The sequence below is a fragment of the Oryctolagus cuniculus genome, chromosome 9 (genome assembly GCF_051225735.1).
Source record: "Oryctolagus cuniculus isolate XC-2025 breed Fujian yellow rabbit chromosome 9, ASM5122573v1, whole genome shotgun sequence".
Classification (NCBI taxonomy): Eukaryota; Metazoa; Chordata; class Mammalia; order Lagomorpha; family Leporidae; genus Oryctolagus; species Oryctolagus cuniculus.
The window spans coordinates 61,375,042-61,390,171 of NC_142875.1; the positions used below are offsets into that span (position 1 = coordinate 61,375,042).

At 43.7% G+C, this 15,130-nt stretch overlaps 1 protein-coding gene across 7 annotated transcripts in view; it reads left to right on the forward strand.

Annotated features, from left to right (window-relative positions):
* Positions 1-15,130, forward strand: part of DGKH (diacylglycerol kinase eta) — a 208,886-nt gene that overhangs the window by 92,778 nt on the left and 100,978 nt on the right. For all 7 annotated transcript variants that reach the window (XR_016213237.1, XM_002712967.6, XM_017343497.4 and 4 more), the window contains exons 3-4: positions 1,671-1,781; positions 4,925-5,005. Coding sequence is in view for 6 of the 7 variants with exons in the window: in XM_002712967.6 (XP_002713013.6) it covers positions 1,671-1,781; positions 4,925-5,005 (192 nt within the window). In the remaining variant the exon portion in view is untranslated. The remainder of the gene's footprint in view (positions 1-1,670; positions 1,782-4,924; positions 5,006-15,130) is intronic.

Here is a 15,130-nt window from a genome sequence, read left to right on the forward strand (position 1 = left end):
GCAGGAGCCAGGTGCTTCTCCTGGTCTCCCATGGGGTGCAGGGCCCAAGCACTTGGGCCATCCTCCACTGCACTCCCTGGCCATAGCAGAGAGCTGGCCTGGAAGAGGGACAACCAGGACAGAATTCGGCACCCCGACCGGGACTAGAACCCGGTGTGCTGGCACCGCAAGGCGGAGGATTAGCCTATTGAGCCACGGCACTGGCCACGTTATTACTCTTAATGAATTCAGTTATGTGATCCCTCTTTGACCCCCACCCCTAAAGGGTCTATTTGGACCAGTCTTTGTGCCATGTGCAGTAAGGACAATCTCATAGGAAGGCTCTAGTGTACTCCCTTTCTTCTTTCCTTCCAATTAAGAAGAAACATTAAATCTAACTTTATTAGATATAATGAACTCAGGAACCTTATATTCTAATAGGAGTGGCACAATCAACATAATAAGCAAGTAAATTAAATTATGCATTAGAAGAGGGAAGGCATTTGGTGTGGGTGGGTAATAAGATTGCAATGGGGAAACTATGGAGAGCAGGAACAAGTTGTAGTATTAAACAGGTGCTTTGCAAAGGTCGAGACTTGTAGGAGGTGAAGGAGTTGGCTAGATGGGAATCCGAGGGAAGAGTAGACTAAGAGGAGAGAATAGGTGGTGTCCAGACCCCAGGCAGGAGCATGCATGCCCACTTGAAAGCAAAGTGGCCACTGCGGTTGGAGGGGGTGGGGGAGGTCCTAGATGAGGTCAGAGAGGTCTGGAGTATGTTGTTGGTGACAGTGGAATGCACTGGCATTCATAAAGCACTTAACACTGGCTCCAGCCAAGTCACAGAGCCGGCCTACCCCTTCCAGCCACATCTGCTACTCCCCTTTGCAAGTCCTTTGCTGTGTTTGTAACAGAATGCTCTTTGAAGACTCTCCAAATAGCCGTGCTGTTTTAAACTGTGCACGTATCTGCAATGCCCTTCTCCACCCGACGTGGTTCTAATAATCCCTTTTAAGACTCCTTCTTCTTGGAGGCTGTTGACGGTCAGTGACTCCCACTGAGGCAAGTCCCACTGGTTCTCTGGCCCACCATGCAGAGCTCTTCATATACGTGTTTGTGAAGATAATTAATTGTAACATATACACATCGTAACTGACATTTAATGGCACTTGCTGTGTGCTGTACAGGAAGTCCTTTATGTGGTTTTCATTCATTACCCACAACAATCCTGTAAGTTGAGTTCTGTTGTCATACCCACTTTCCAGATGAATAAAGTAAGGCATGAAGAAGTTTAGTAACTTGCCTCAGATCCCTAGCTATTAAGCGGTGTGCCAGAAGTTGATCACAAGGCACATGGCTGCAGAGCCCACGTGCTTGTCTAATCTTTGTACTGCACTGTGCCTCTGTTCATAGGAGGTGGTGTGCACATCACACCGGATAGCAAGTATTAGTTTGTGTGCACGTGCCTTCCATTCCACTGGAGAGTACTTTGAAGGCAGAGAACCCTGTCAAATTTGCTTTTGTTTCTTTGGGGTTTTGCATATGTGTTCCCATGATTCAACTGTGATGAAAATGCAATATTCTCTCATATAGTTTGTAAGACACGGGGAATATTATTTAAAATGTTCACGATAATGTGTCGCTGACTCTGAATTTCACGTTAACCATGTCCTTGTGTTTCTGCTCTTCTCCAGACGAGTATTAAAGAGGGACAACTACTGAAGCAGACCAGTTCTTTCCAAAGGTGGAAAAAACGATACTTCAAACTCCGAGGCCGCACGCTTTATTACGCAAAGGACTCGAAGGTAATTTGCGAGAACACTCATTTCAAACGCCGGAAGTTGTAGATGCATTTGAAATTGTGGTTGCTTGCACTGTTTTTGTCTTGGAGCTCCCTGTAGCATCACAGCTCTTTCATAAATGCAGCGTAGATGTGGTCTTTCTTGCGCCCCATCCCTAGGGGTTCTATTTGAGTTAGTCCCATGACATGCTCCTAAGAATAATCTCATAGGAAGTCTCTAGTATGACTCTCTCTCTCTCTCATTCTCTCTCTCTCTCCCTCTCTCTCTTCCTCTCACTTTCTCTCTCCCCCTTCCTTCCTTCTAAATAAAATAAAACGAGATATAATCAAATTAAACCCAAATCTTAGGTTTTCCCCCCTTTTCTGCTGCTTTTTACCCCAGAAATTCTTCTCTGACCATGATAGAGAGTTGCTATAGTTGCCAAGAATTCATGCTCTGGATTCAGACAAGAATTCGTGTCCTGTTCCCAGCACATTCCAGTGGGGTGGCCATGGATAGCATGAGTTGTTGACACGAGGCTTAAGGAAGATGATGCATGCCAAGTGCTTACATGGTGCCGGACACAAAATCCGTTATGCCAGCAGTCAAGAATAAGAATTCGATTGAAGTAAAGACTTGAAATAATTTTCATATATTAGTTAAATAAAATGATAATGTAATTTTTGGAGAAATTTTTGTGATGATAAGCCTCCACTAAAACCAATGCTTTAGCAGTGCTTCAAAAATAAACATTAAAGGATGAATGTTTAGCCTAGTAGTTAAGAGACCAGTGTGCCATATCAGAATACCTGGGTTCAGTGTTCAGGTGCAGCTCTGACTCCTGAAACTAACTTCCTGCTAATGTAGAACCTTGGAGACGGTGGAGGTGATTCAAGTGCCTGGGTCCCTGCTACTCACATGCAAGACCTGGATTGAGTTCCTGACTCCTACCTTCATCCCAGCCTGGTCTTTCCTTTGTGGGCATCTTAGAAGTGAACCAGTGGATGGGAGCTTGCTCTGTTCTGCCTATCTCTCCCTCTGTCTCTGCCTCAAAAAATAAAATAAACATTGAAATTTCTTGCTACTGTGCCAGTTGAATCATGTTCATTTTTAGAAACGTATGGCCCTCATATAATTAGTAGAGGTGTAGACCACTTAGCAAAACAAATAAACCGACCTAATTCTTAGTTTATGCAGTCACAATGGAAGTAATAACGAAATACTTATGTAGAAGTAAGAACCAAATAAGATAATCTTATTTGGAAAGTCATTATGGCCCGAGCTGGCCCTGCTGTGGCTCCGTGCGGACTTGGCACAGCCACTTCCTGGCGGCGTTGACTGCCTGGTGGCCTCCAGCCTTGGCCCCTGCCTCTCAACTGCAGGGTGCCTTTCCCACTGGCTCCTCTTTATTTTTGCTGATTTGTTTTCACTTTAAAAAAAAAAAAAAAAAAAGCAGAGACACAGAGAGAAAGACACACAGAAACAGATCTTCCCTCTGGTGGTTCACCCCCGCCAATGATCACAACAACCAGAGCAGGGCCAGACCAAAGCCAGGAGCCTGGCACCTGACTGGGGTCTCCCATGTGGGAGACAGGGACCCAGCTACTTGAGCCGTCACCTGCTGCCTCCCTGGGTGCACTTTGGTGGGAAACTGGAGCTGTGAGCGGGTGAACCAGGCCTCCAACCAGGCACTCTGAAAGGGGATGTGGGATCCCTAAGCAGGATCCTGGCTACAGTGCAAAGCCCCTCTCTCTCCCATCTCCTCTTGCTCACTCTGCTTTCTCTGAGGTCTCCCTCAACTCAGCCTTCTTCTGTTACACACAGAAGAAAAAGTTCGATTTTCTTTTTTCTGCTGCAGAAATTGTGACCTTCCGTGGGATTCCATCGCATCTCTTCTCTCCCACTTTAATTAGTCTCTTCCCGAGCCGGCGCCGTGGCTCAATAGGCTAATCCTCCACCTTGCGGCGCCGGCACACCGGGTTCTAGTCCCGGTTGGGGTGCCGGATTCTGTCCCGGTTGCCCCTCTTCCAGGCCAGCTCTCTGCCAGGGAGTGCAGTGGAGGATGGCCCAGGTGCTTGGGCCCTGCACCCCATGGGAGACCAGGAAAAGCACCTGGCTCCTGGCTCCTGCCAGGATCAGCGCGGTGCGCCGGCTGCAGCGGCGGCCATTGGAGGGTGAACCAGCGGCAAAGGAAGACCTTTCTCTCTCTGTCTCTCTCTCACTGTCCACTCTGCCTGTCAAAAAAAAAAAAAAAAAAAAATATTAGTCTCTTCCCTTCAAGTGAGCTGTGTCTGTTTCGTCTCCTGTGATACACTGTGAATTCTCTTCCAGTCAGGGAACAAGACTTGTAGTCAGATTGGGTGAATTGAAGTAGACCAGCCTAAGCCTCTAGAGATCCTGGGCTGCAGAGGGTATGTGGAGCTATCAGAAAAGGAGAGCCCCCTCTTCTTCAGTTCTAGAGGTGTGTGGCTAGGCCTGCCTTGCTGGCAGGACCCTGAATGAGTGTGACCAGTGACTCCCTGACTGAAAGTGGCAAGCCTAACCTTTTTTTTTTTTTTTTTGCTAGAATGTCCTACTTTGCTAACTTGCACATTTTTACCACTGACGCTCTTTTTTGTTGTTGTAAGAGGAACTTTTAATAAGAGTATAAAAGAAGTGGCATCTTCTGTCTGCAGAACACACTTAGCCTCTGCATTGAGCACATGCGTAGACATGGGAAAATAAGGTTGCAAAGGCTCAGACACTCCGCGTGCTCTGGAGCAGGGCTCGTTCTCAGCTGTCACTTAGCGAGCCTGGGAACGGTGACCTGCCCGGGGCTCCCGGGAAGACTTGTTCTAACGTTCCCGACACTGGCTGGTGTGTGAGTGTGCAGTGCACTCTGCAGGCTCCCCAGAAGTGGTGGCTGTTGGGGCTTCCAGAGTGCACAGGGCATTTGCTCAGGGTGCTGGGGCTTGGGGATGAGGCTTTTCAGTTTGGGATTTATGTTACGGTTTTGCTCCTCCTTCCTAAGAAGATAACGCGAAGTAGCACTAACTCAGCTTTTCCTGTGTTTTCTATTCCTGATTCCTGACTTAGCTGCCTAGTCATGACCTGACAGCAAAAACGTGGGGGAAAAGCATCACGTTGGGTTTTCGTTTAATGTGTTTCGTGTTCTTTTTCACCGACAGTCTCTCATATTTGATGAAGTTGACCTCTCCGATGCCAGCGTGGCTGAAGCAAGCACAAAAAATGCCAACAACAGCTTCACGGTAGGGTTCCAGTCTGTGACCTCTTTGCTCCCAGTTACACAGTGGCTTGTCCTAAGCGTGTACAGTGCAGTTGTCAACTGATGGTGAATTTATGCATGTTGAGGTTCTTGAATATGTAATGGACTCTCATCAGTACACTGTGTCTTCCAACATCCAGTACTATTCATGATTGTTTAACTCAGGAAACCCGAGGCTATATGTATTCTTTATTTATTCCTTTTTCCTTTTCAGATTAATTTTAGTGCTTTAAGTTTTTCACTTCCTTTGATAATTCAGTTGATTCCATTGTTCTTGAGTATTCAAAAAGTTTGTTATTTACTGTCTTAAAAATAAGATTTTCTCTTTCTATTTTTCTCTAGTTGCTGTCAATCACACAGGTGCTGTAGTTCAAGGCTTCATTTCTTCTCCCTTAGGTACTTCGTTTGCTGGCTATAGAAGAGGTGTCCTCTGGGCTAGTTTCTTCTTTTCCAGTCACGCACTGCATTGCTTTAAAGGCCTAGCTTGTTCCTATTGCCTGCAAATTGCGTCTCCAGCTCAGTTGTAAAGTCTTGTGTCAGCCGTGCCTCAGCATTGTCGTGTTTCTGGTAATTATTTGTCCTGACGTGCCCAGCCAGTTAATCAGTTCTGTCTTGTCCCTGCGCTTTCCTATTTTCCTTTGTTGAAATCACACCCATTCTTCAAAGCCTATTTCAGATAGCCATTCTTTTTTTGACTTCTTTCATTCAAAAATTATAAATTAGCACACTGCTTGTGCCAGGCATTTGGTGAAGCACAGGAAATTCAAATACACATATAAACACATTATATATATATATATGTGTGTGTGTGTGTGTGTGTGTGTATTATATATACATATCAAAAGTTTTTCGTGTATTTGTATAATGCTTATAATTTTAAAAATTATTGTACACGCACACAGACATTCCATTTCCCTCAAAACAGTCACACTGTCATTGTGTAGTTCAGGGAGTTCACGTGGGGCACTCTTTACGTATTCCTAAGTTCCAGTAAGATGCGTTGCTTTGTTTGTGTTCTCGCCCCCTCCCTGACGTGTGTTGTGTCCATCCCCTAGGCATGCCAGGGCAGGGAAGACAGCCAGATAAACAAGTGCAGAGCAGTGCCATGTTGGAGGTGAGCGCTGGTAGGGGTAGGGGTGGGGGAGGAAGCAGATGAACTCTAATTTAGTCGTATTGATTTATGGACATGTGGGATAACTCAGAGCGTAAATATTCCATTCCCTCTCCCCCATCCCAAGGGAGAGTTTAGTTTGAGAAGAGAAAAGCCAAGAATAGAATCCTGGGAAAAATGTTAACATTAAGGTTTGACCAGTAAAGACAGAGGGGGAGCATTCTTAAACGTAGAAGGAGAACCAGGAGGCAACCGTGTTGTAAAAACCCAGTGGAGGGGAGTGTGAAGATGGGAGTCGTTCAGTATCACATACTGTGGACAGCTCAAGTCAAAGAAGAATTGAATCCCCTTGATGGGAGTAGTGTTGGCGGAGGGGTGGCCTGCATCAGGCTGCACCGGGATAAGTGACTTTCTCTCCAAGGTTTGCTATTACAAGGAGAACAGGTTTACCTAGAAGGATGTTTAGGCTGGAAGAGTTTGGATTTTGTTATTGCTCCTTTTCTTCTGTTTGGTTGTGAGTGTATTTATGTGAAGCAGGGGAGGGATGTTAGAATTGGAAGGTGAAGATGCAGGAGGGAGAGGGGTGGGGGCATGAGGGCTGAGTCAGCTGAAGGTGTGGGAACCAGAGTGTAAGTTCAGAGATGAGCACTGGACGGGAGCGGGGAACTTACAGAGGCAGGGATGTGCAGCAATTCATGGATTTCACACCTGAATCCTATTATTTTTCCATGAAAATAAAGGACCAGGTTATTTATTATAAGTGAGACTTTAGGAAGGGTTGGGGTAGTTTTTGTAAAAAGAAAAAGGGTGTTGAAACTGAACAGGGAGGTCACATGGAAGGAAATACAAGGGGTCTTCAAAAAGTTCATGGAAAATGTTTATTATGGAAAAGTTGTGTGTAGATTTCACATTGCTTTTGCAGTGCAGTAAACTCCTATACTTCTACAAACTTTTTGAAATATCCTTGTAATGTCTACCAAAATATTGGAGATCACACTTAGTAATGCCCTTTCCTATGCTTACAGCATTTTTCTTAAATGGAAGTGCAGAACAAACAAATGAATTGATCCAGGGTTGATGGTTTATAGGACATATCGGACAGAAAGATAAAGGGATGGCTGGGTTGAGGGATCAATAACTCATCCATCTTCCTCCTCTGACGTCTCAGTTTTTGAACGTAAGACATAGGGAATAAGGGACAGCTGTATTAATGGGTAAAAGGATCCAATAACCGCGGAACACAGGGCTTTTGATAAATTGTCAGAGGCCTATGGCCAAAGTGTTCTTTCTCCTTTCTCCCAAGTGAAGGTGGGATAGCAGGGGGGAAAGAGCCTTGCCAGACCTAGCAATTGGATTAACCCCTTGTTCTCCTGGGTCCTCTTCCTCCATGGAGGTTCATGGAGAGGAGATTAAGAGAACCCTCCTAACAGAGATCTAGAATTAACCTGAGAGAGGGTCCCAAACTAAGATTTAAAGGACAGAAAATTTTCAAATGAAGACACAGCCTAGGGTTTGGCTTAGATAAGGGCAAAGGGAAGTGAAAAGCACAGAGTTGGAGAGCAGATTCTAATCTTTGTTTAGTTCTTTCCTGGCTCCCAGATGCATGTGATCTCTCCTGTTCTGTCTTCTTCTAGAACTTAACCATATTCTGCCTTATAGTTAGTTAAGTACTTATTTTTGTAATAACATCGTCAAGGAGGTAACATTCTCATGGTGCCTTATCCGTAAGTATTGGTTGATTTGAACTGATAAGATGCAAGTTTATTTTAGGCATGAGACTTTCTGTTGAAATATTTTCAAGAAATTTCTTCTTTCAAGCATACATAATTTCTGAAGTTTGTTGAACTAGAACTGTGGGGACTAAAAAGATAGGCATATTGCTTAGGGTTTTACCACAAGCAAACTTTCCAGGGCATAAAATTATGGTTGAACACCAGCAATTGACCATCCTCCATACTTTTTAAATATTTCTTTTTTTTTTTTAAGATTTATTTATTTATTTGAAAGGCAGAGTTACAGAGAGACAGAAGCAGAGAGACAGAGAGAGAGGTCTTCCATCTGCTGGTTCACTCCTCAAATGGCTACAACTGCAAGAGATGCACCGATCTGAAGCCAGGAGCCAGGAGCTTCTTCTGGGTCTCCCACGTGGGTGCAGGGGCCCAAGGACTTGGGCCGTCCTCTGCTGCTTTCCCAGGCCATAGCAGAGAGCTGGATCCTAAGTGGAGCAGCCAGGACTTGAACCAGTGTCCACATGGGATAATGGCATTTGCAGACCAGAGCTTTAACCTGCTGCACCACAGCGCCGGCCCCTGTTTTTTAATACTTAAATGTCCCACCTTCCTAGATTATACTGCCCACTGCTGAAGCTGTTGTTTTGTCTAGTTCAAATGAGAAGTTAATAGTGTCATTTGATGATATTATGACTGGAGAACACGCGAATGGCCAAATTCTGCTTCATTACAGCCATCCCTCCTCCTCTTGAGGCCCTGTGAGGATAATACAGTGACAGAGGACAATAGGAATGGGGAAAATCTATCAGTAGTAAGTGGGAAATGGAAAACCCGTGCTTTGCCTGCGTATCTGCTCCTGACACCGCTGGTAGAATGAGTCAGGCGAGTGAAGGTTCCCCCAAGCTGGGCAGCCTCTGCCTAAGCTGAAAGCTGCTCAGCGTCATTTCTGTGGCCTCTGCTGATGTGAGTCACTAGGCTGGACCAGCTTTAAGGGGCGGGGATGTGAATACCATGAGAGGAGAGACAAAGGACTTGCAGACATGGTTTAAAGCCTGTTTACGGGAAGGATGCATTTCCTTTCTTGTAGTCCCCCTCTCCCATCTCTGGAGTTAATCACTGACCTGTTCTTCTCAGCTATCTAAATAAATTCAAGCATTATATTAGTTTTCTATCACTGTGTAAATGAACTACCACAAACAGTGGCTTCAAACAATGCCCAGGGCCACCGCTGTGGCTTAGTGGGCTAAGCCTCTGTCTGCGGCACCAGCAACCCATGTGGGTGCCAGTTCTAGTCCTGGCTGCCCCTCTTCTGATCTGCTATGGCCTGAGAAAATAGTAAAGGATGGCCCAAGTGCTTGGGCCCCTGTACCCTTGTGGGAGACCTGGAAGAGGCTCCTGGCTCCTGGCTCCTGGCTTTGGATGGGTCCAGCTCTGGCCATTTCAGCCATTTGGCGAGTGACCCAGTGGATGGAAGACCTTTTTCTTATCTCTCTCTCTCTGTCTAACTCTACCTCTCAAATAAATAAATAAATAAAGTCTTTTAAAAAATGCTCTTTTTCCTCACAGTTTTTACAGATTACATATCTGTTTATATGTAACTTTATAATATATACCCATACATATATAACTTTTAAACCACATTAAATTGGACCAGACTTAGTGCTTATTTAAAGTTATTTAAAAATTTTTAAAAACACTTTATTTTTGAATGTTTTAAATTTACAAAACCAAAATTGTGGGGTGGTAATATACAGAGTTCCTGTACACCCCTCACCTGCTTCTCCTATTATGAACATTTGATGTTAGTATATTTGTCATAATTAATGCGCCAAACCCAACTTCCCCTAATTTTTTTTAATCCAAACCCTCTTTATTCCCTGCACCTTGCCCAGCCTCCAGAAATCAACATTCTGTGTTTAGATTGATTTAAATTTTTTTAGCTTCCATATATGAGTAGCATTTGTCTTTCTATGTCTGACTTATTTCAGTCAACATGATGTACTCTGGTTCCGTCCATTTTGTGGCAAATGACAGGATTTAATTATTTTTTATGGCTGAGTAGTATTCCATCGTGTATATGCTACATTTTCCTTATCTGTTTGTCTATTGATGGGCACCTTGGTTTATTCCATGTTTTGGCTATTGTAAATAGTGTTGCCATAAATATGATGGAATTGGTATCTCTTTGAATCAATGAGTTCATGTCTTTTAGATATATACCCAGTAGTTAGATGGCTGGATCGTGTGGCAGTTCCATTTCTAGATTTTTAAGAAGTCTCCATACTGTTTTCCCTAGTTGTTATACTAATTTCATCTCCACCAGCAGTGTATAATAGTTCCTCACCAGCATTTGTCCCTGTCTTTATGATAGTAGCCATTCTGACAGTGGTGAGGTGATACCTTGTTGTGGTTTTGATTTGCATTTACCTGATGTCTGGTGATATTAGGCAATTTTTTCATATATTTATTGGCCATTTATATTTCTTCTTATGACAAAGGTCGATTCAGTTCTTTTGCCCATTTCTTAACTATTGTTTGTGTGTTTTTACTGTTGAGTTTTTTGAGTTCCTGATATATTCTAGATATTCAACCTTTATTGAATAAGTAGCATGCAATATTTTCTCCCATTCTATTGGATGTCTCCTCACTCTAGAAATTATTTCCTTTGCTGTGTGGAAGTTTCTAGGTTTGATATAATCCCATTAGTTTAGTTTTGCTTTTGTTGCCTATGCTTTTGGGGACTTACCCAAGAAATCAATACCTACACCAATATCTTGAAGTGTTTGCCCTATGTTTTCTTAAAGCAATATTATAGTTTCAGGTCTTACATTAGGTCTTTGATTTGTCTTGAGCTGATTTTTGTATATGATGAGAGGTTTGTAGTCTAAGTTCTACCATGCCATTTTCTGTGACTGAGGAATCTGTATGTTTTTTGTTGTTCATTTTTCAAATTAGAGAGACAGGCAGAGATCTGTCTGCTTGTTCATTTCTCAAACACACACAAAAGCTGGGTGTGGACAAGGCTGAAGCCAGGAGCCAGAAGCATGATTGAGGTTCCCCACATGGGTGGTAGGGAGGAACCAACTAGTTGAGCCACCACCTGCTGCTTCCAGGGGTGCACATTAGCAGGAAGCTGGAATCAGAAATGGATCCAGGACTCCAACCCAGTCACTCTGATGAGGGATGTGGCGTCCCAAGCAGAGTGTTAGCCACCACATCAAATGCCTGCCCCTTTGTTACTCATTTTAACAATTGTTCATTTTCTTTTTTATCTGTATGGTATTTTGGAGTTTTACTTTCACTTTAACATTTTGATCATTAGCATACCCCTGTTCTGTATGTGAATGTGTTCTTACATTAGGTTGGAGAGAAAACTTGATGTCCCCTGGGTCGTCCACCCTCTGAAGGGGCTCCCAGTCCTCCTGATGTCTCATCCAGGACTCTCCCATCACACAGCATCCTCTCCAGCTGGGATAGGCTTTGCCTAGGCTGGTCTCCTCACTGCTGTCTTTGTCTCTTGTTCACCAGAATGTGTGTATTCCCAGATGTTTCTTATTTACCCAATTGCAGAGGGGGAGAGCTTAGACTATGAAGTCAGACAACCTGGATCCGAGTCCTGACTCAGTCACATCTAGTGTTGTGACCCTCTGAGTGACTCCCTCTGATGCCGGCTTTCTCACCTCTAATTGAGGATCGCAGTGGTACCTGTCTTCATAGGGTGATGAGGATGAAAGTAAATGTGATAATAAATGGAAATACCTAGCACAGGGAGGAGCACATGCACTTAAAGAATGCAGCTGGGTGTTTTTACCCTGAGCTTATCGGCCCTTATTTCCTTCACAACCAGCAGGCTGATCCCGATTCCTAAATCTTGGGAAGTTTGAAGGGGAATATGGGCGAACTTTCCTGGAGAAAGAATCCCATCCTGCCTGACTTTTAGGAGTATAATGAAGATGTATTCCCATTTCTATTTCATATTAGTGATGTTGGGAAAGGCAACCATTTGGTAATGAATAAAATTAAAATTATACCCAGCTAGGTAAATACTGTTTGCTAACAAAAAGCCTTTCAAGGATCAGAGGTCGTTGCAGTCACATGTTAGGCTTTCAAAGCATGGTGGTAAAGTGACTATTTTCTTTAATGGCAGCCAGGCTGAACTTTAAACAAATGAGCCATCATTTTGAAGAAATGATTGTATTGGCATGGAGACTTCCTAGTTTGTAGATAAAGTAGCGTGTGAACCTGACCCTAAGAAAGTGTGAGTTTACTTTTATCCACTGATGCCTCCATATTTAGTTACCAGGGAGGTAACCAAAAGTTATTTGCTTTTCCTGTAATTTGCGAATGCATAGCACACGATCGTTATCACGTGGAAGTTATTAGATAACCATCGGAGTGACTGATCACTTTAATGTCGGCTGCCTACTTTACATAGTATTTGTTGTAACCTCTGTGTCCCTGTTCAGAATGCTTCATGTCTGATCACTCATTCACTTCTTTATATCAGCCCTATTAGGTAACTATTTTGGAGGAATTTGCACCAGAGAGGCTGTCATCTGGTCTATGTAATATCTAGAATCTGAACCCTTCTAGGCCATCTGGCTTCAATCTGTACTCTTGACCTTTGCTACCCTGCCTCTTTATTGGTTTTTGAACAAACATGGTTCAGATTGTATTCCTGTAAAGGTTATTACATGTCCACTTGTTCTTCCTGCCTCAAGTCAATGAGAGTCATATGATGCATTACCAGGTGTATAGCAACCCTTGATGCTCAGACCATACATACAGAATATTAATTATATTTCGGGCACTATATTTTAAATAGAAATGTTAAAGGAGGAGTAACCAACATTATGAAAAGTCTGAGAATTATGAGATTGTCGTTTAAGAATACTTTTTATTTTAAAGATCTAGGGAGGCTGGTGCCGCGGCTCAATAGGCTAATCCTCCACCTTGCGGCGCTGACATACCGGGTTCTAGTCCCGGTCAGCACGCTGGATTCTTTCCCGGTTGCCCCTCTTCCAGGCCAGCTCTCTGCTGTGCCTTGGAAGGCAGTGGAGGATGGCCCAAGTGCTTGGGCCCTGCACCCCATGGGAGACCAGGAGAAGCACCTGGCTCCTGCCTTCGGATCAGCGCGGTGCACCGGCCACAGCGCGCCAGCCGTGGCGACCATTGGAGGGTGAACCAATGGCAAAAGGAAGACCTTTCTCTCTGTCTCTCTCTCTCACTGTCCACTCTGCCTGTCAAAAAAAAAAAAAAAAAAATCTAGGGAAACACAGCAGATCTCTTTTTATTTTAAATGTTTATTTGAAAGGCAGAGTGGGAACCAGTGTTGTAGTGTACTGGGTAAAGTCACCAAATCTGATGCTGGCTTCCCATATGTGTGCTTGCTCAAGTCCTGGCCACTCCATTTCTGATCCAGCTCCCTGCTAATGTGCCTTGGAAAGCAGCAAAGAATGGCCCAAGTGCTTGGGTCCCTGCACCCACATGGGAGATCTGGATGAAGCTCCTGGCTCCTGGCTTTGGCCTGGCCCAGCCCGAGCTGTTGTAGTCATGTGGGGAGTGAAACAGCAGAAGGAAGATCCCTTTCTCTCTGTGTCTCCCTCTCCTTCTGTTACTCTGCCATCTGGATCTTCCAAATAGGTAGCAGGGTCCCAAACACTTGAGCCATCAGCTGCTGTCCCTAGAATGTATTATCAGGAAGCTGGATCAGAAGTGGAGTAGCTGGGATTTGAAGTGGCACTCAGATATGGGATGTGGGTGTCCCAAGCGATGGCTTCACCTGCTGTGCCACGGCACCTGACCCCATGAGGGATTACCATGGAAGAGACACAGTGGGTAGATCTAGCATGCAGGACAAAAAGCCGTGGTTAAAACCATGGAGGGCAGTTTCAGCTCAGCGTAAAAGAGAACTTTCTGATGGAGGAGACCCTTTGTGAGGTAATGGCCTGGCCTGCCCATTATTGACAGTCTCAGTCATCTCCTTGCCTGCGAGCCGAGAGGGGACTTCAGAACGAAGACGGTTCTCAGAGCAGACTCAGGTTCAAAGTGCTGAACGGATTTCTCAAGGTTCGATGGCTAATAACTGGGCACAGCTAGAACTGAACTTGGGGCTCTTGAGATGTGTTGAGTTAGGCAGGAGTGCATTCGGAGGTTGCTGGACACTGTGCCAGCCTAGTTACATGTCTTGTCTTTTTATACCACACAGCATGAGTGCTGTTAGAGACATCTTTGATGTGTATGGGAAGGAGGTGGGGGCAGCGACATGGTGGAGATGGAAATTTCTTTGCAGGTGCAAAACACTGTTGCACCATTGAATCCTCACAGCTAAGGCAGCCATGTGGCATAGGGAAGAAATCCAGTGCATATTTGTTGAGTGAATGAAGGGATGTGTTCTTTTTGAATAAATGAATGATATTTCAAACTCTAGTTTTTCTTTGGGCAAAAAAATATCATTTCATGTTTTAGCTTAGAGAACAGTTTTCTAGTCTCCCCTCCTCATCCCCACAATGTTGTTGGGCTATACAGGTTGAGTATTGCCTTATCCCAAATGCTTGGGGCCAGAAGTCTGCCTGTTCTTGGAGTTTTTCAGATTCTGGAATATTTGCATAGACTTTACCAGTTGAATATTCTTAATCTGAAAATCTAAAATGCTCAAAAAATTAGATGTAACAACATTTCAGGCATTGATTTTCAGTTTGGGGATGCTTTACTTGTAGAATATGCTTGTACATACTTGAGTCTTCATTGAAATCTTTATATTATGACTCAGACTATTTTCAACAGTAAGTTCTACAAACATGATCCTTGGATTTCATTAAAAATTGCAGTGATCCCACATTTGCTTACATAACTATTAAATACCTGGAAGAAGCAAGCCACATATCTTTTATTTCTGTGTTGGTTAAAATAGTTCATAGTACTCTAAAATGATACCATATTAATGCAATTTAAGTAGTTGTTTCATATTTTAAAATTGACTTATAGGCAATTTAATGGATGGACTTATGCTTTGAAAGTTTATCATTTTTAAGTTGAAATTTATATTCCTTTTTCTATATCTTACATACTAGAGGCTTTTAAAAATGAAATATCTTATCATTGTTTCTGTGACTGTGTCATAGTTACCTTTCCATTTAGTGATAAAACATTTTTTCTAAGAATTACTCAGAGAAATATCTTATAAATTTTTTAATGGGCTTCCTCAGACCAAAGTCCTAAGGGATAAGAAACCATTGGCCCCCTTGTAGCTTGGATAAAATGTCGG